Source organism: Aquarana catesbeiana, linkage group LG11 (assembly GCF_042186555.1).
Source record: "Aquarana catesbeiana isolate 2022-GZ linkage group LG11, ASM4218655v1, whole genome shotgun sequence".
In the NCBI taxonomy this organism is placed as follows: Eukaryota; Metazoa; Chordata; class Amphibia; order Anura; family Ranidae; genus Aquarana; species Aquarana catesbeiana.
Window position 1 is genome coordinate 257,635,005 of NC_133334.1, and position 19,803 is coordinate 257,654,807.

The window sequence follows — 19,803 nt, forward strand, 5'->3', positions numbered from 1 at the left end:
GGGCGCTGCTCACGTATGCGTTCGCTTCTGCACATGAGCTTGGCGGGACAGGGCGCATTTAAATTTTTTTTTTTCTTATTTTACCTTTTATTTTATTTTTTTACACTGTTCTTTAAAAAAAAAATTGTGTCACTTTTTTTCCTATTACAAGGAATGTAAACATCCCTTGTAATAGAAAAAAAGCATGACAGGACCTCTTAAATATGAGATCTGGGGTCAAAAAGACCTCAGATCTCATATTTACACTAAAATGCAATAAAGAAAATTGACATAAAAATATGTCCCTTTAAGAGCTATGGGCGGAAGTGACGTTTTGACATCGCTTCCGCCCTGCAGTGGTATGGAGACGGGTGGGGGCTATCTTACCCCCACTTGTCTGCATGCCAAGCCAGGGACAGTACACGATCACCTCTGGCACTGCCAACGGCTCCGGTGAGCAGCGGAGGGCACCGGAGAGCGGCAGGGGCCCCTCTCCCGCCGCCGATAAAAGTGATCTTGTGACAAATCCGCCACAGAGACCACTTTTATCTTGAAGCGGACCGCCCGCTAAAGAAAAGGATACCGGGGTTATGGCAGCTAGCTGCTACCATAACAACGGTATTCCTCTTGAAAGTAGCAACGTAAAACTGCGGCGAGCGGTCCGTAAGTGGTTAATGTGATTGTAAACAATCACCTTGTAAAACAACCCATTTAGTTTACAATAGAAATGACAAGTAAAACATTTGTGTGTATATATATATATATATATATATATATATATATATATATAAAAAACATAAATACCTTTTTTTCCCTTGTTTATAAGTGATCACATTCCCTCTGTTCTGTTCTCAGCATAAGAGCTGGGGGGGGGGGGGGGAGCAGCAGCAGCACACTGAGCTTCCCAGTGAATGGCTGTGCAGCGGGGGCATATCAGGAATCTGATAATTGGACGAGAGTACATCGAGTTCCCAGCATAGCTAGGTAACTGACTACAGTGTGCTCCCCTGCTTAGTGTGGTCAGTTAATAGGAAAGCAAGGGGACTGGCAGGAACACCAGGGATTTCACACAAAGGAAGCAATACAAAGAGAACAGGATATTTGCTCATACAAGTACATGTTACAGCAGGCACAGGAATATGAAGTGGTGGGGTGATAAACACTTTAATCCTGACCCCCTGCGCTCTGCGTTATATACTACTGACTTGTGAAACCCTTTGTTACTCTCTACTGACCTCTGCACTCTGTGTTACTTACCACTGATCTCTGAACTCTATGTAACTTACTACTGAACTCTGCACTCTTTGTTTGTGCAGCGCTTTACAAAATGAAGGCAGACGTACAGTTATAACACAGCTCAATACAAAAGGAATTAAAGGGCCATGCTTGTTAGAGCTTACAATCTACAAAAAAGGGTTAAGTGATACAAAAGGTATAAACTGTTGGAGATGAGCTAATGGAAAAAAATAAAAGTTTAGTTGTTAGGTGGAGGCAGGAGAGGCTTCTCTATAGAGATGGGTTTTTAGGGATCACCTAAAGGAAGACAGAGTAGGAGATCGTTGGACATATTGGGGTGCAGAGCTCCAGAGAATGGAGAGGCTCTAGAGGTGTCCTGGAGGCGAGCATGGGAGAGGGGGGTGACGAGGGACCTAGAGAGCAGGTCGTCATGGTTGGAATTTTGAGACAAGGTAAATGATGTAGGTGGGGACAGAGTTGTGGATGGCTTTGTAGGTTGTTGTTAGTATTTTAAATTTTTATTTTTTGGGTGAGTAGAAGGCAATGAAGGGGTTAGCAGAGAGGGAAAGCAGGCAATGAACGGTTGGGTAAGGTGGACGAGTCTGGTAGCAGCATTCATTTGCTCAGCAAATTTAAACACACTCCCAGATGCTATAGCAGTTGGGAGTGTGTTTAAAATCCCTGTCTACCAGCCGCCATTTATAAATGATGTTGGTAGACAAATGGTTAAACCTTCATTACTTTTTTAGGCCTCATGCACACTAGAAGTTTGTACAAGGGCTTCTTAGCCTTAGCTTGTTAACCTATGTGTCCATACACACATATGTCGCTTACACACGGTCAGAATTTCCGACAACAAATGTTTGATGTGAGCTTGTTGTTGGAAACTCCGACCGTGTGTAGGCTCCATCGGACATTTGTTGTCGGAATTTCCGACAACAAAAATTTGAGAGCTGGTTATCAAATTTTCCAACAACAAAATCCGCTGTCGTAAATTCCGATCGTGTGTACACAATTCCAACGCACAAAATTCCACGCATGCTCGGAATTAAGCAGAAGAGCTGCACTGGCTATTGAACTTCATTTTTCTCGGCTCGTCGTACGTATTTTATGTTACCGCGTTCTCGGCGTTCGGAATTTCTGACAACATTTGTGCGACCGTGTGTACGCAAAACAAGTTTGAGCCAATATCCATTGGAAATAAATCCAGGATTTTGTTGTCGGAATGTCCGGTCGTGTGTACGCGACAAAAGACTTTTAGCAACGTTTAGTGGCAGGGAAAAAAACCTCTGCCAGTGCGTCCCGGAGCAGCAGAGTTTTGGCAAGAATAACGCTTGTCGCTACTAGGCACGTTTAGCTCTTGAGCATTCATTCATTTCAATGGCCAGAACAAGCTATTTATTCTGGCTAAGGAAATTAATTAAAGGATGAGTTCACCTTTCGTAACATGTTACATATTACACCCATATTCAGGGTGTAACATGTTACGAACAGACTAGTCCCCGCTCTGACAGCTAGCAGGGATCTTTTCACCCCCCACCCACGTCACTTATTCACAGTCCTATGTGAATAGAAAGCCTTTGCAGCTGTTGGCTTGTAGTTTTCAATGAACTACCATGGTGCTCTGGAGCACTGTAGAAGTGCATCGAGTCTTCCTGTCAAAGTGTATCTGCTTGGACTTATGATGTACAGGCACACAAATACACTGACAGGTCTGCAGGAGATCTGCATGGCACCAGCGATCTGCTGATTACTGGTGCAATGCTTCAGAGGCTCCAGAAACAAACAATAATAAATGCACTTTTTTTTACCTGCAAAAAATATAATAATAGGATTTTTATTACAGCTTACCTGTAAAAATCCTTTTCTTGGAGCACATCATGGGACACAGACCCTTAAGTAATTACTTAATGGGTTATAGGCCACCTTCAGGTGTTGACACTGGTTATACTCAATCAAGGAAGTTCACTCCCTATATAACCCCTCCTCCTTCCAGGAGCACATCAGTTTTTGTAGCAAAGCAATACACTTAATCCCAAAAGAGGGGCGGGACATCTGTGTCCCATGATGTACTCCAAGAAAAGGATTTTACAGGTAAGCTGTAATAAAAATCCTATTTTCTTTATCGTACATCATGGGACACAGAGCCTTAAGTAATTACAATAGCAATGCTACTTGAGGGGAGACAGAGACAACCCGCAGGGTACCCACAGACTTGAGGATTTATACTGCTGCCTGCAGCACACTGCGCCCGAAGGTGATATCCTCATACCTCCTTACATCCACCTGATAAAATCTTGTGAATGTATGCACTGAAGACCAAGTTGCGGCCTTACAGATCTGGGCCATGGAGGCCTGATGACGCACTGCCCAAGAAGCACTAACAGCCCTGGTAGAGTGCGCCTTAATTTGAAACGGGGGAATTTTACCCCTTAAATCATAAGTTTGAATTATCACTTGTCGAATCCACTTAGTGGATTTCAACGCTGCCTGTCCTTTCTTAGGACCCTCTGGCAGAATAAATAAGACATCAGTCTTACAAATCTGAGCAGTTGCTTTAAAATAGATTTTCACTGCTCTCACCACATTAAGACAATGTAGTGACTTTTCTTCCCTGGAACATGGTTTTGGAAAAAATTATGGCAGGACAATATCTTGGCTCAGGTGAAACCTGAAACCACTTTTGATAAAGTCTGGACGAGGGCGTAGCACCACTCTGTCCCCATGACAAATCAAATATGGCTCTTTACAAGAAAGAGCAGCCAATTCCGACACCCTTCTTGCTAAGGATATAGCACCCAAAAATACCAACTTTCTTGTCAAAAGGACTAAGGGAATATGTTGTATCGGTTCAAATGGCTGTTTTTATAACACAGACAAAAAGTTTAGGTCCCAAGGGTTCAAGGGAGGTTTGACCGGCGGATTAAGCCGCGTTACCCCTTGTATAAAACCCCCCGGAATAAAGAATGAGTAACAAGTGGTCTTTGAAATAAGACCGATTAAGCTGAGACTTGGCCTTTAATAGTACTCAAGGCCAATTTCATTTCTACCCCTAATTGTAGAAAGGCAAGAATTCTGCCCATGATATATCTCTGAGGGTGCCAACCCTTGGATTCACACCAGGAAACATAAGCCCTCCAGGCTCTAATATATAGTTCTGGAAGCTGGCTTCCTAGCATTAATCAGGGTAGAGATAACTGACCCGGAAAGCCCACGTTTCTTCAGAATGTGGGTTTCAATAGCCAAGCCGTTAAATTTAGAGACCGTAAGGTAGGATGGAATATCAGTCCCTGTGAGAGCAGATCTGGCCGTAGTGGGAGGGATCATGGGCCCTCCACTGCCATCTTTACGATTTCTGAATACCATGACCTTCTGGGCCATGCTGGTGTTACCAGAATTACCGACTTTCTTTCCAGCTTGATCCTGCAAAGAAGTCAAGGCAGCAACTGAATAGGGGGGAATGCATAGATCAGTGAGAACTGATCCCATGGGGTCACCAATGCATCCGTTCCGCATGCGAATGGATCCTTTGTTCTGGCCACAAAGTCGACTAACTTCATGTTGAACCTGAACGCTAGAAGATCTACGTCTGGAGTCCCCCATCTTTGGCAAACAGCACGAAATATGTCGGGGTGAAGAGACCATTCCGCTGGGAATAACTGCTGGCGACTCAAGTAGTCCGCCTGCCAATTCTCTACTCCTGGAATGAAGACTGCCGATAAGCACAGAACATTTCTTTCTGCCCAAGTTAGAATATGGTTCATCTCTCTCTGCGCTGAAAGACATTTGATGATTGATATAGGCCACAGCTGTGGCATTGCCGGATTGAATCCTGACAGGACAATCCCGTAACCTGAAAGTCCAGGCCTTTAGAGCCAGACGTACTGCCCGAATCTCTAGGATATTGATGGACAAGGTTCTTTTCGGTTCTTGACCACTGTCCTTGGACAGTTGTCTTTTCTAGTACTGCTCCCCAGCCTGAAAGGCTGGCATCTGTCGTTACCACTTTCCAGATGACTTGTCTGAAGGATTTTCCTTTCAGCAGATTCTGGGTTAGTAACCAAGTGAGGCTTTGGGACACACTTGGGGAGAGCTGCATTGGCAAGTCTAAAGCTTGAATTGTTTTGTTCCAAGCAGACAGAATACTGTTTTGCAACAGTCTTAAATGAAACTGGGCATAGGGAACTGCTTTGAATGAAGTCACCATGGTTCCTAGCAACCTCATGCAAAGGCGAATGGAGGGATCGCCATCTGACCTGACCTTCCTTACCAACTCTCTTATGGAGTTGATCTTTGCCTGAGGCAAGAACACCTTTTCCTGGGCTGTGTCTATGATAAGACCCATGTACTCCAGCTTTTTTAGCGGTGTTAAGGAAGGATTTCTCTAGGTTGAGAATCCAACCCAACTCTTCAGATAGTTGGTTGTAGTGTGTATGCTGTGCTCCAAATGAGCCACCGACTGATCTATTAGTAATAGATTGTCTAGGTACGCTACGACTGTTATGCCCTGTGCCCTTAACCTAGCTAGAGGTGGGGCTAGCACTTTGGTGAACACCTGGGGTGCTGTGGCTAGCCTGAAGGGCAGGGCTACAAACTGGAAATGCTGCTGTTCTAACTCGAACCGCAGAAACTTTTGATGAGCGCGAAATATAGGGACATGCAGATATGCATCCCTGATGTCGATTGATGCCAGAAGTTCTCCTCCTAGAAGGATAGAAACTACTTACCTGATTGTCTCCATGCGAAAGGAGAGGATCTTCAGGAACTGATTTAGATTTCTTAAATCTAGAATGGGTCTGACATCTCCATTTGGTTTCGGTACCATAAAAAAGTTTGAATAAAACCCCAAACCTTGGTCTTTTGTGGGGATCTGTATGATCACCCCTTGAGATATTAATCGGTCTAGTGCCTGAAACAGAGATTGTCTTTTCTCTGGATCTTTGGGAACTCTTGACCCCAGTAATCGAGATGGTGGAAAGTCCCGAAATTCCAGCTTGTACCCCAGCGTTACCGTGGAGATGACCCATCTGTCCTGAATTTCTTCTTTTTAGACTTCTGAAAACTGCAGAAGTCTTCCCCCCACCTTGGTGAGGAGGGGGGGGCCTCTTCATAATGAGGCTTTAGGATTCTGGCTTGCAGGTTTCCGACCCCAGGACTTCTTTTGAGCCTGGGTCTGAATCTGAGATCTTCCTCTAGAGTGTGGCAGCGGAGGCCATCGCCCCTGCCTAGAGGCAGAAGCTCCTGGCGTAGGGGAAGGAGCCCGTTTAAATGAAGGGCGTCTATACTTTCTTTTGACTGGCAAAAGAGTACTTTTCCCACTAGAAATTGTTTGGATATATTTGTCCAAGTTTTCTCCAAATAGTCGCTCCCCGTGAAAAGGGAGCCCAGTTAGGAGGTCTTTACATGGTGTTTCAGCTGACCAAATTTTTTAACCACGGGATTCTACGCATATGCACAAGCATAAGCGTAAGGCAGGACGCCTGGTGAATAGAATCTTTAATAGCATCTATGGCAAAGCATAATGCTTTTGGTAGTTCAGCCAAATCCCGAGCTTGTTGTGCAGGAAGCTCTCTAAGGGCCTGTTTAAATTGGTCCTTTAGGGATTGACAGATGCTTATTGCAGCGACTGCAGACTGAGTAATGGCACCTGCCATGGAAAAAGTAGATCTTAACAGGGATTCCAACTCCTTATCTGTTGAATCTTTAAGCATCTGTGTATTGTCTGCTGGACAAGTTAGGCCTCTGTTCACATTGGAAATCGCAGCGTCAACTGCTGGTATTTTCCATCTTTTGGAGAATTTATAGAGAGGGTATAGAGAATTGCAAATTTCTTAGGAGGGAGAAAATGCTTATCTGGGTGATCCCATTCAGCGAAAATAAGCTGTTCTAGTAATGCATGTGCAGGAAACGCATGCAAAGGTTGAGAGGGTTTTAAGGAAGAAAAGAAGAAACCGAACTTTCAGGAGACTCCGTTAGGGGTAGCATTAAAGTAGAACGAACCATATCCATAAGAAATTGTATCAGCAATTTCTCAGATTTGAGAGGCTGAAAAAGGCTCATCTACCTTTGTTTCCTCCGCAGAGGAATCATCATCGGTTTGTTTTTCCTCCTGATCGACTGAGGGTAACACCTCATCCTCTGCCCACTTGTTCCCCTTGCAAAAGTTCTGAAGTGGGGGAGGGGGATCTAGCACGCTTTCTATCCATCTGAATGGAGGATGCTGATCTTTCTTCCAGACCCTGCAGGGAGGAGGAAAGGACATCTTCAGTCACGTATACAGGCTTTGAGATGTGGGAAGCAGTTGCACCATCAATTTGTTCCAATGGCTCACCCTGGCTTGCCATAACTGGTAATTCAGGCGAGGATGACAGCATGGAAATGAGACTCAGGATCCTAGCGCCTGGGGGTGAAACCTTTACCTCTTTGGTTTTTGTGGTGTCTTTTTTGGTAGGCATAGCCCTAAGTACAAAAACAGAGGCACTATACAAATTGCACTTAATCGCTGAAAATAGTCATGACATTTAAAGCCGCTATAAAATTCAGCCTAGTGCTGGGAAAAGGGTGTCGTTCCTGTATCAGGAATGCCAGTTTGCAACCCTCACATGTCCCACAGCTCTTGTGTCCTTGTGTTGCAGGCTGCTTGTGTTCCCCTCGTCAGCCGAGGAGAGACTGTCACAGCTGTGTTGTATTTGGTTTTAGCCTGCCGTGTGTCCTAGTGGACATTCACGGCATTGCACTTAGGCCCCGCCCCCTCCGAGGAAAAATTCAAACAACAGTGAAATCAGCCACAGTTAAAACAAATAGCGGTATTAGCGGGACCTCCGCACCCCCCGCGGCGGGGGGGGGGGGTAATGTAAGGGGGGTACAGCGCTGCTGTCCCCCGAATCCTCTGATCCCATTTTGCAGATTTCCTTTACCTTGAAAGTCTCCCTCCACACGCTGCTGTAACCAGACATGGACTGAGCTTTACAGTGAAGATAACAGATTAAGGTATGTGCATAGACTCCCTCTAGTGGAGATTTAAGGCATGACAAAATGTTTTTCCCTAATGGAAGAAATACATAGGTGTTTTTAATACCCAAGTTTCTTCCCTTACCTTATCCCCGCCACAGGATTTGCTGAATAAACAGACAATCCAGCCTTCACCCATCACTGCGTTTAGCAAACCTTCAAGGACCGGGTCCCTAAAACGGGGTTCCAACTCCCTTGGACCTGTAAAACACCCCATCAGGAAGCTTTAAGTAATGTAGCAAGACCTAAGCCCTGGATTCCTGGGGTCCAGCCCTACAAAGAGAGGCGTTACAGGAAAAACCTTGTGCTTCGGATACAAGGCCCCAGTTACCAGCCTTTTAGGCCTTAGTGGCACTTTGGATGGATCTGGTCTTTATGGAGGCATGGATCCCTTCAGTGGAGCTCCTCAGAGCACATCTTCACTCATGACCAACACCTTCGACATTGGCAAAAAAAAATTATGTGCTCCTGGAGGACAAGGGGTTATAGAGGGAGTGAACTTCCTTGATTGGGTATACCCGAAATATATATACCTGTAACCCATTAAGTAATTACTTAAGGCTCAGTGTCCCATGATGTACGATAAAGAAATATTATTTTTTGTTAAAAGGTGAGCTTATTTAACGTTCAAGAGCTTGACGCCTGTAAAAGCTTTAGACAATTTTGAGGGCTTGTTAGGTTATGTCCTTAAAAAAAAAAAAATGTTGCAAACTAGTGATCTTTTCCATGTTGCTCAGGTAAATCTCTATCTGTCCAGGGTTGGCTGCCCCTGCTCTAGAGGGGTAGAGGGAGAGTAAATTACAACACCTTTTCTTGAGTGCAACTAAAGACAATATAGAGCATTTATTTTTGTGTCAAGCACAAAGACTCGACCTGTCTGAGATGCTCTAATTTCATAAATAATTGCCGTTTCATTTCCCATTACTGTGAGACTCTGTGATCACTGTATAGCACTTAAATCACTGTGTCTCCAATCCAAGCTGTAGCTATCAAGCGTGAATTTACGTGTCACTGTTCAGACTTTGATTGGCTGGAACCAGAAGGAAATATTTTTGCAAGTTAACCTGACATTCTCTGGGAAAACTCCATCGCCAGAGGAAATTAACTTCCCTTTTTTTGGATATACAACCCCCAGAATTTAATACCTTTCAGTCTTCACAGATTGGACTTGATCTCAGCTATTCTTTATTTATCTGCTGAGGAATGTCCTAAGTTTTAAGGCACTGCATTCATAAGCCAGTGTTATCACAGTATTTCTCCATCTAGTGATTTAGGGTGTACACATTTTAGTAGGCCTGGAACAGTACATATCCCTGACCTGGGCTTCAGTCCTCCAGAACGGGCATGTGTTATAGTATTTTCTTCGTAAAGCTGAGTATAGAATAGAAACCATCTGTCTGGGTCTTTCCTCTTTCAGTCTAAACAGATTTGTAAATTATATCTGGTGTATAGGGAAGTGTATTTAGTTACCTTGCTAACTGTTTGGTTAAAGTTGATGAAAGCCCAGTCAATAAAATTTCATATAAGGTTAATGTAATTTCAAACGCAAATTTCAATCTTTTTTACATCTTCAGCTTTCATTAAAATAATCCAATCTCAATAGTTGTTAAATCTCAACTCCTGAAAATCTGAAAACTCTCCCTTGCAGTGGAGCTGTGCCCACACTGCAAGGGTTACCTGCTTATTAATCTGAGGGAGAGTAAAAGCAGTTTTACTTACTCAATCCTCCATTCTTCAGAGGTGGATTGAGAGCAGGGCTATTGATACTACACTGGTCTTGATTATGGATGAGCCCGCGGTTCGAGACGAACTTACGTAACTTCGTCTCGAACATTGGGTGTTCATTTGTTCTAAAATGAACCGAACATATGGGGCATTTGCGGGAAATTCAAGCACCGCGGAACGCCCCATAATGCACTGCGAGATCACAGTGCATTGCTGTATGATGATTGGCCAAAGCATGCACCTGACCTGCATGCTTTGGCCAATCACAGCGTGCTCTAATGAGAGAGCCATAATTGGCCAAAGGTAGGGTGCCTTTGGCCAATCATGTCTCAGGGGGACTAAGTCCACGCCCCACACTATATAAGGCTGCTTACACGGCGGTCGTGTGTAGTGTTGTTGGCATGGACAGATCGATAGCTTGAGTTAGATTAAGCAGGCAGGTTATTCAATTAGCAGCAATGTATAAGTGATATATATATATATATACTCTGCATTTAGCATAGACTTTATATTCATTATTTACTCTATATTCAGTCAGTGCAGGCAGTGTATTTATATATATATATATATATATATATATATATATATATACTCTGCATTCAGTGTAGCCTATCCACAGTGCATTCGGTGGTGTAATGTTTCTAATACAATTCAGGCGGTGTATTCATATGTATATTCAGTCTAGTGTATATATATATATATATATATATATATACTTGCATTCAGTGTAGAGTATATATACAGTGCATTGGGTGGTGTATAGTTTCTAATACACTTCAGGCGGTGTACACAGTATATAACACAGTGTAGTGTGGTGTTGCAAAACAAAAAATACATCATGTCCGAAAGGCCACCAAGGAGAGGCAGATGCTCACAGGCCACTAAAAGAGGGCAAGCAGCCTCTGTGTCTACAGTCAACAGTGGTGGTCGTGGACATGGTGCATCCTCTACAGGTGGCCGTGGGGCTCGCTTGTCCTGCTGTTGGCTGTGTTATTGAGCCACAACATGCAGAAGAGTTGGTGGAGTGGATAATGAAGCCGTCCTTATCCTCCTTATCCTCTGTCACCCAGGCTCAGAGTAGTTTGCCTTTCAACGCAGCTGCCAAAGCGACCTATTCCACCGGCTCCTTGTCCACAGTCACTCCTTCCATAGCCCCACCATCATGCACGGAGGAGTCCCCACAATTATTCAACCACAGTGTCGGTTATATGCTGCTGGAGGATGCACAATGATTTGAAGGCTCCAATGTTGGTTAACAGGTTGAGGAAGGGAGTAATGTGAGCCTAGAGAGAGGGGGTGCCACAGAAGGACAAGAAACGGGCAGTCATGATGTTCCCCCAGCTGCAGCATACTGCCAAATTTTCTCCAGTTAGTAGCAGGGAGGGGATGATGAGGTCACTGACTGTACTTGGGTGCCTGAGAGAAGGGAGGAGGAGGAGGCACAACTCCAACGAGGAAGGATGTCCTCTAGGGGGCAGCTTAAGGGCAGTCACCCTATTGCATCACACTGAAGAGCTCCGCAGGTGCAGGGCGCTGCTGACTCCCCACTGAATTTTAAAAGTTCCTTGGTGTGGGCCTTTTTTGACACATGTGCAGCAGATCACACCGTTGCTGTTTGCATCCTATGTCTGAAGCGGATCAAGCTTGGCCAGAACAGCAGCTGCTTAGGCACCACATGCTTGACCAGACATATGATGATCTGCCATGCAGTCCGTTGGCAACAACACTTGAAAGACTCACATCATAGAAAAAGGCGGACTTCTCCTTGCTCCTCATCTGGGATTTTCCAACCCTACTATACCTCCATCCTCTCAAAAACCTGCACTGGGAGGAATGAAGGTATAGCAATAGGTGTCCCAAGTACTTGCAGCCAATCTGCTAGCAGTACACCACCAATTGATTTTAGCAGGCAAATTTACCTACCCCAGTTGCTGAACCATAAAAAGAAATCCTGTCCCAGCCATCCACCTGCTTAGCATCTAAATGCCAAATTGCTATATTTTTGATATTATATTTCACAGCACGGCCTGTTCCTACGCCCAACAAGAGTAACTCTGAGGGGTTACAGTGTTCTGGCGTCACCAAAACCAAAGGCCCAATAGGGCAGGCTGTAAAGTATATATACTGCTGTTCAGGGTATATAGTGCCTGGGGGACCCCCACGCCATTTTTTTAAATTTTGGTGCGGCGTTCCCCTTAATATCCATACCAGACCTGAAGGGCCTGGTTTGGATTTTGGGGGGAACATCACGCCATTTTTTTTTTTGTATTTTTGGCGCGGTTTCCCCTTAATATTCATACCAGACCCAAGGAGACTGGGGGGGACCCACGCTGTTTTTTTCAGTGATTTTTATCTATATTGCCGGGATACGACAATACATTACAGCCGCAAGCAGTTTTAAATAAAATTTTTTCCTTTAGAAATGTCATTTTGCTGTGGTACTGTTATAAACATGGGAAATATGCGCTACTTTACAGGCAGACTAAGGAGACTGCCCAGGCACGATATTTAAATGAATATTTTATTTTTATTGTTTCACTTTAACCACTTGCCGACTGCCACATGTACATATACGTCCTAAGTTTGGCGGCGGATATCGTTGTTATGGCAGCAGCTAGTTGCCATAACTCCGGTATCCCTGTTTTCGGCCGGCAGTCGGCTACAAGATAAAAGTGGTCTCTGCGGCGGATTTGCCGCGAGATCACTTTTATCGGTGGCGGGAGAGGGCCCCCCTCCCGCTGCGATCCGGTGCCCTCCGCCGCTTACCGGAGCTGTCAGCAGTGGCGGAGGCGATCGCATCTGCTCCCTAGCTGTGCATGGAGACGAGTGAGGGGAAGATGGCGCCTACTAATCTCCATGACACTGCAGGGCGGAAGTGACGTCAAAACGTCACTTCCGCCCATACGTCTTAAAGGCACATTTTTTTCAATGTCATTTTTTTTAAATGACTTTTTTTTTCTTTTTATTGCATTTTAGTGTAAATATGCATACGTGAGTAGCGCCCGCATATGAAAACGGTGGTCAAACCACACATGTGAGGTATTGCCGCGATCGTTAGAGCGACAGCAATAATTCTAGCCCTAGATCTCCACTGTAACGAAAAACATGCAACCTGTAGAATTTTTAAAATGTCGCCTATGGAGATTTTTGAGGGTAAAAATTTTACGCCATTCCACGAGCGGGCGCAATTTTGAAACGTGACATGTTGGGTATCAGTTTACTCGGCGTAACATTATCTTTCACAATATAAAAAAAAAATTGGGCTAACTTTACTGTTGTCTTATCTTTTTATTCAAAAAAGTGAATTGTTTCCAAAAAGACTGCTGCGCAAATACGGTGTGAAAAAAAGGATTGCAATGACCGCCATTTTATTCTCTAGGGTGTTAGAAAAAAAACAATATATAATGTTTGGGGGTTCTAAGTAATTTTCTAGCAAAAAAATTGCACAACTGTTTTAAACATGTAAACACCTAAATTCCACAACGAGGCTGGTCCTTAAGTTGTTAAGAATTATTAAAATCAAAAAATGAAAAAAACGTACGTTTTTAAAACTTTTTTTTGCACTGATACATTTCCCCCCAGGGCAGGACTCAGGTCCCCAAACACTTTTTATGGCAATAACTTGCATATAAGCCTTTAAAGTGAGCACTTTTGATTTTTCACGTTCATGTCCTATAGACTTTAACGGTGTTTGCACAAATTTTTTGCCTGTTCTGCTGCAAACCAAACCGGGGGGTGTTCGGATCATCCCTAGTCTTGATGATGTCAAGACCTTATACCACTAGATCAAGGGGAAGAAGACACTGCAGGGACCGGTCTAGCAGGCCAGATGAGCCAAAGTGATTGTAAAGCCTTCAAGTAGAACTATAGGCAAAACTTTTTATTTTGGATACAACAAGGGAGGGGTTATAACCCAATCCAGATTTTTTTTTTTTTTACCATCTGTGTCCCATTGGGGGAATTTCCCTTCAATTCCTGTCCCATAGCTAAACAAAAAATATTTGCATATTAAGGAAATTTCATGTGGACCCCCAGGTCACCAGAACTAGTGTGCCCATTGGAAGATTTCACCTCGATTACTTTTCTGGGGACAACCCAAAATGTGTGATTTTCTTTTACCGTACTTTCACTTTCAATGATAATGGTAAACAGGTAAACAAATAGAGAGGGTGAATCTCCCTAACAGGGCACAGACAGCTATAAAACCTGACAAGCTTTCTAATCCCTCTCCAGTCTGTCCAAAACAAAAAAAGTTTTTTGCCTTTAGTTATACTTTAAGGTTTTTCACCTTAATGGATTCTACCCATTAAGGTGAAAAACCTTCTGTGCTGCAGCTCCCCTCAACCCCCCCCCCCCTTTTACTTACCTGACCCTGATCTGGTCCAGCGATGTGCATGAGCGCAGCGGCATAAGCCGCTGTCGCTCTCCTCACTGGGCAGATTGATAGCAGCGGGAGCTATTGGCTCCCGCTGCTGTCAGTCAAAAGCTGTGAGGAGAGGAGAGGGGGCAGGGCTGAGTCCTGCTGTCTGTGTCAATGGACACAGCAGCGGGACTCAGAAGCAAGCCCGCACGGGTACCCCCCTATGGAAAGCGACTTTCTGTGGGGGGAACCCGATGCAGAGGAGGAGCCTGGAGCGCAGGCGGGAGTTACCAGAAGGAGAGGATCGGGGCTGCTCTATGCAAAATTATTGCACAGAGCAGGTAAGTATAACATGATTGTTATTTTTATTTAAAAGATTTGGAGGTTTAGTATCACTTACCCCCTAGACCTAAATGAGCAGTTAAACTTTTGCAGTGCAGGTGCAGCCCCATTCTACAGAGGAATTTTCAAGTTTCCTGGAGTTCAGTCTTAAAGGAAATCAGTCATGAAACAAAGCACCTGCGTGACTAGGCTCTGATGGAAGCAGGCACTCCCTGACACATACTGTATGTGGCATAAATGTACTGGAATGGTTTTGATGCTAAACCAGTTCACACATGAGCCAGGTAACATTTAGATCAGAGCAAGAATGTCACTTCCTTTGGCTGCTAGATGGGTCTCTATCAGAGGAAGGATGATGTCTGATAAGAACTCAACATAAACATAAACAGAACTCAACATAAACATCACTCTGTGTACTGTAATTATTTCCCATTCTATAAAGAAGAAAGAAGGAGACTACTCACCACCTGGACCTGGCCATCTTCCCCGATCTGGTGGATCTGTACCTGCTGGGCATTTGCCAGAGCGTAGTGCAGCGCCTGAGGCGGTGTCTGCTGCAGGTCACTGGAAGATGAAACGGTATTCTGTACACCATCTAGAAGAGAAAGATGCAAATGCACATATGGTAATTGTGAATTAAAAAAAAAGGATGGGCCCATTGCGGTGGCATTAAACATGATTTCATATTTTGTTTTAGACTTTGTGTATTTAGTCTGATGGTGTTAACTTCCTGTATTGGCATAGCTGATACAAATTTAGCAATACTTTAGTATTACATGAAATGAAACCATTTTATAATCAATGCCCCAGATAGCTAACACTTCAGTTTTCCCATTACAATCACACATACCATTTTGTTCTGAAGCGGAAACTCCTAGGGCATCCGAGGCCTCATTAGCCAAAGATAATTCCAGTAATAGTAATAGATCTATCAGACGGCAGTAAAATCACCAGGTAGTAAGGGTGCAACAGAAACAACACTTACTATACTGCATCTATGAAGGAGAAGCATTGTCACTCTAGGACGGAAAGCATTTTAGGACCACACAATTCCTCTCTCCCTCCCTTCATTTCTATAACACAGGGAAAAACGCCCCGTCCTTCTGCCCTGTAGCCACTCAAAAGGGCAGCAGGGTGTTGCTGTGTAAATACAAGCTATTTCAGCTACTGCTGTCAACCAGACTATGGAACACAGCATTTATAAACATTGTTCAAACAGGAGATACAAAGTAACATTGTTACTGTTTCATTCATCTGTAGATCAAAGAGATTTTTTTTTATAAATAAAATTGTGTTTATTAACTCCTTCTTCCCATATTATTTCCCTGATGATTCTTTATTTCTAATTTCCTAACTGTTAACATTTAAAATTCTTTTCATATTAAGAACTCCATTACAAAAAAAAATCAAAGTTGAAAAAACAAAACCTTTATTTCAAATGTAAGTAACTTAAGTAACTTTGTAATGCTTTCTGCCAGAATCATAATTTTATGTAATTTTAAACAGGACAGATATAGAATAAAATGTATACTTTTTATTTACAGTAACATTTATTTTATATAAAAGTTAAAGTAGGAAAAAGTGAATTTTTTTAAATGTTGCTATTTGGTTTGTCTATGAATAGGATAAAAAATGTAATACATTTTGTAATATCACCAAAAGGAAGCCTTGTTTATCCTTAAAACACACACACACATTAAAGTGTAATTTAGGGCTAATGTATATTTTTTTAAATCAAATAAAAACTATTTACCTGCCAAACAATATATAGATCTGGCCAAATATTGCTGTGTGCTGTCATCCCTTAAATACATACATAGAACAAATACCCCTCCTATAATAGACATCCTATAATACATATTGTTCACAGCGATTTATATATATTACAGAAATAAAATTAAAAAAACAGCGATTATAGGGGTGCAGTCCCAAAGTGATATAGATGAAGATGAAGATACCTGACGTGTTTCGAGGACTCTGCCTAACAATGGAGATATATGAAAGGATGTCAACAGCTGCATAAAAAACCAGGGATATTTGCTGATGCCACCACCATGAACAATTCCGCTAACAGAGGAAGGCAAAAGCCACAGGGGCCCACCCTCTGAGGTCTCCTATCAAGGCCATAAAACGAGAAGCTTAATTGATATTGGTGTAGTATAAGAAAATCGAAAGATGCTAATTGAAGGCTATGAGGATCTAGGAAAAATCCAGCTGTCAGGACAATGTCTTAGTTAGTGATTCAGGTCATATATAGATAAAAGACCTCCCAAGTAGATATCTTCAGGCTTATGGAGGATCCTTTAGGTCAGGAGAGTCCCCTGATGTGGCCCGCCATCTCCTGCTCTGGGATGGCGGGTCGGCAAGCCCAGATCGCGGGTCTCCAACCTGCCATCCCTGAGCATCAGTGTGAAGAACAGAGCCGGGGCTAGAGGAAGCACAGCTGATGCTTCCTGTATAGCGCCGGCTCCTCTCACAAGTGGAGTGGTTGGGCACCCCCACGTTAGGCAGACATGGCGTCTGCAGCACAGTAGTACAAGGGCACAGTGTTACTTTAGTTTGTGCCTTTATGGTCCCATTCCAAAGAAGGGTATTTGTTCTATGTAAGAAAAATTAGGGGCCGCTTTGTGCAATTTACTTGCACAGAGCAGTCCCTAACCTTTTCTTTGGCAGGCCCCCACTGGTGCTGTCCTCACCTCCCCCATGCGGACACACTCCCAAGCTGGGCTGTGTACATCCATAGACACACACACAGTGCAGCTTGGCCACCCTCCACCCCGCTCTTTCCTTTACAGGATTTGACTGACTGACAGCGGCCCATGGTTCTGATGCTGCCTGTCTCTCCTGTGAGAAGAAGTAGTGAGGAGGGGTTGGTGGGTGTTTTTTTTACCTTAATGCAGAAATTTAGAACTACTTTAAGTAATAACAAAATTATTGCTGAAGAAGCAGGCCCATGGGAGACAGGTACATTTTGCTTGGCTCCATAAGGAATGTACAGGGGTCAGAGCTGAACAGTCGGAGAGAAAAAAACATGGGGAAACTAGCATCTACTGCAGAGATGTATGCGACATACATGTTAGGGTACTGCTGATTATATTCTGGAAACTAAAGAGCAATGACAGGCATTAATAAGGCACCCAAATTGAATCTGACAAAAAATGCTTTGGAGCCTAATCTCATGTTTCTGCGGTAGTGAGCCCTTGTAGAACACCAACGTGGTGTTCCTAGGGAACGGAGTCTAAGCCCAAGCCTGCTTCCTCACCAGGGCCCCTGATGGTGAGGATGGACTTACAGCAAGCTGGAATCAGGTCACTGCCGCTAGGTATGCCAAGCTGATAAGGAGACCACTGGCATATGCAGAGTACAGATGGCAGGAGATAGAAGAGGATCCAGGAAACGAGCCGAGGTCAGGACAGGCGGCAGACAAGCACAAACAGAAGACAAAGCCCTGCTCGGTACACGGGAAGTCAGATACTGAATACAGAAAACCCTAGGCAAACAGGAGCTCAGAGAAATAGAAAGATGTTTAGGCAATGCAGACTACACTGAAAATGTCTTATATAGGGAAGAAAATTAGAAGGCAGGTCAGGAAGTGATAGAAAGGAAGAAAATAAATACCCACCTTATAGCAGGTGATGCCTATAGGTGAGCACAGATGCCAAACAACACGTGTGAAAAGAATCACAAGTCTAGCTGAACCTCTGCAGCAAGGAGGTAAGATTTACACAGGTAGGAAACTGCAGGATAAACCGTGACACGTAAAAGCAAAACTCTTTGGAATCTAAAAAAATATGAACTTTCAAATTGTATAATGCAAGTCAAAAAATGATAATGCACCGGGGGTCATACCAGTTTTCTTCTAAATCACTGCACTGGTGGGCTTCCAGTTTCAAACAAGGTTGTTCTATCTCTGACGACACTGCCTGGCCCAGGCAGGTATTACACACAGTCAGGAAATGGCCAGTGGTAGCCAGGGTGACAGATGTAATGCTTTATGAAAGTCCATGACAGTTGTTTACAACATGGCTGACTGGGGCAGAAATTCACCTGCCTCAGCTTTTTTGCAGACATCTAGGTGTTTCCCAGAGTTCCGTTGACCCGAGCAAGAAACGAGAGGTTAGCTGTACAAAGTTGCACATCCGCCCAGCACCCTGGAGACACAGAACATTAAGGACAACAGCATATAAAACTGCAGATCTCCCTATTAACTGTCTGACAGCTGTGAGTACAGATGTGCACAGCTGTGGAAAAATGGCAAATATATGGTTTTATTTACAGTCATCACAATAACCTCTAAGAAAAGAATTTTCATTATCTCTTCATTAAAAGGGATATGTCACAACTAGTGACATCTGTTTCAGAAGAGTTTCCATAATCCAATGGAAGCAGCCATTCTGTAACAGCCAGTCTGCATAGAAAGGAAGACTGACCTGCCAGGAGATGAATATGAGGGCTGCCCGTGCCAGCCACCTACCTTCTGAAAATCCTGGTTAACTGGATATTATGGTAAGCTCCTAGCTTCGATACTTTTTGAGTCACTCTTATTCAGAAGCAGCTGCCATGTTTCTCTTGTGACCAGTTTCTTTTAAAGTGTATGTCCAGGTACTACCCAAGGTTACCCCAAAAGCTGTTATTTCTTCTTGTAACATCATCATTAAGCTTCTTAAATCCTTGCACGAAAAATTACTGGGAGCTCAGTTCCAATTGACATAGCCACAGTCCCAGAATTACATTCCCCTCTAAACAAATTATGTAGGCAGCCACTTGGGAGTCAATGCGTGGCACTATTTCACTGGGAAAGAAATCAATGTATGCATGTGGAGAAGGAAAGAGAGGATAGGCCGAGTTCTGTTGTTCAGCAGGCAGGGCTAATAATGCTGCCTTGACTTTCAGAGTCGCATAGGATGTCCTCTGGATGGTGAGATATGTATCGCTTTAATCTACACTATTTACAAGTCTCCTCTAGCTACTAACACTCCCCCTACTGCTTCTGCCACAAACTACCGTTGTCACTCTGCTTATATCCACAACTCCTTATACATACAGGTTAGCCTTGCCGGTCACATGTGCTGTATCCCCGGACTAATTATTAATAGTTCAGGCCCTTGATAACTGTGCTGCACCAGTTCCTTCAATGGACTTTCTCCATC

At 43.7% G+C, this 19,803-nt stretch overlaps 1 protein-coding gene across 5 annotated transcripts in view; it reads right to left on the bottom strand.

Moving 5' to 3' along the window:
* Positions 1–19,803, bottom strand: part of BANP (BTG3 associated nuclear protein) — a 662,871-nt gene that overhangs the window by 180,294 nt on the left and 462,774 nt on the right. For all 5 annotated transcript variants that reach the window (XM_073605714.1, XM_073605712.1, XM_073605715.1 and 2 more), the window contains one exon: positions 15,118–15,248. In XM_073605714.1, the coding sequence (XP_073461815.1) occupies positions 15,118–15,248 (131 nt within the window). The remainder of the gene's footprint in view (positions 1–15,117; positions 15,249–19,803) is intronic.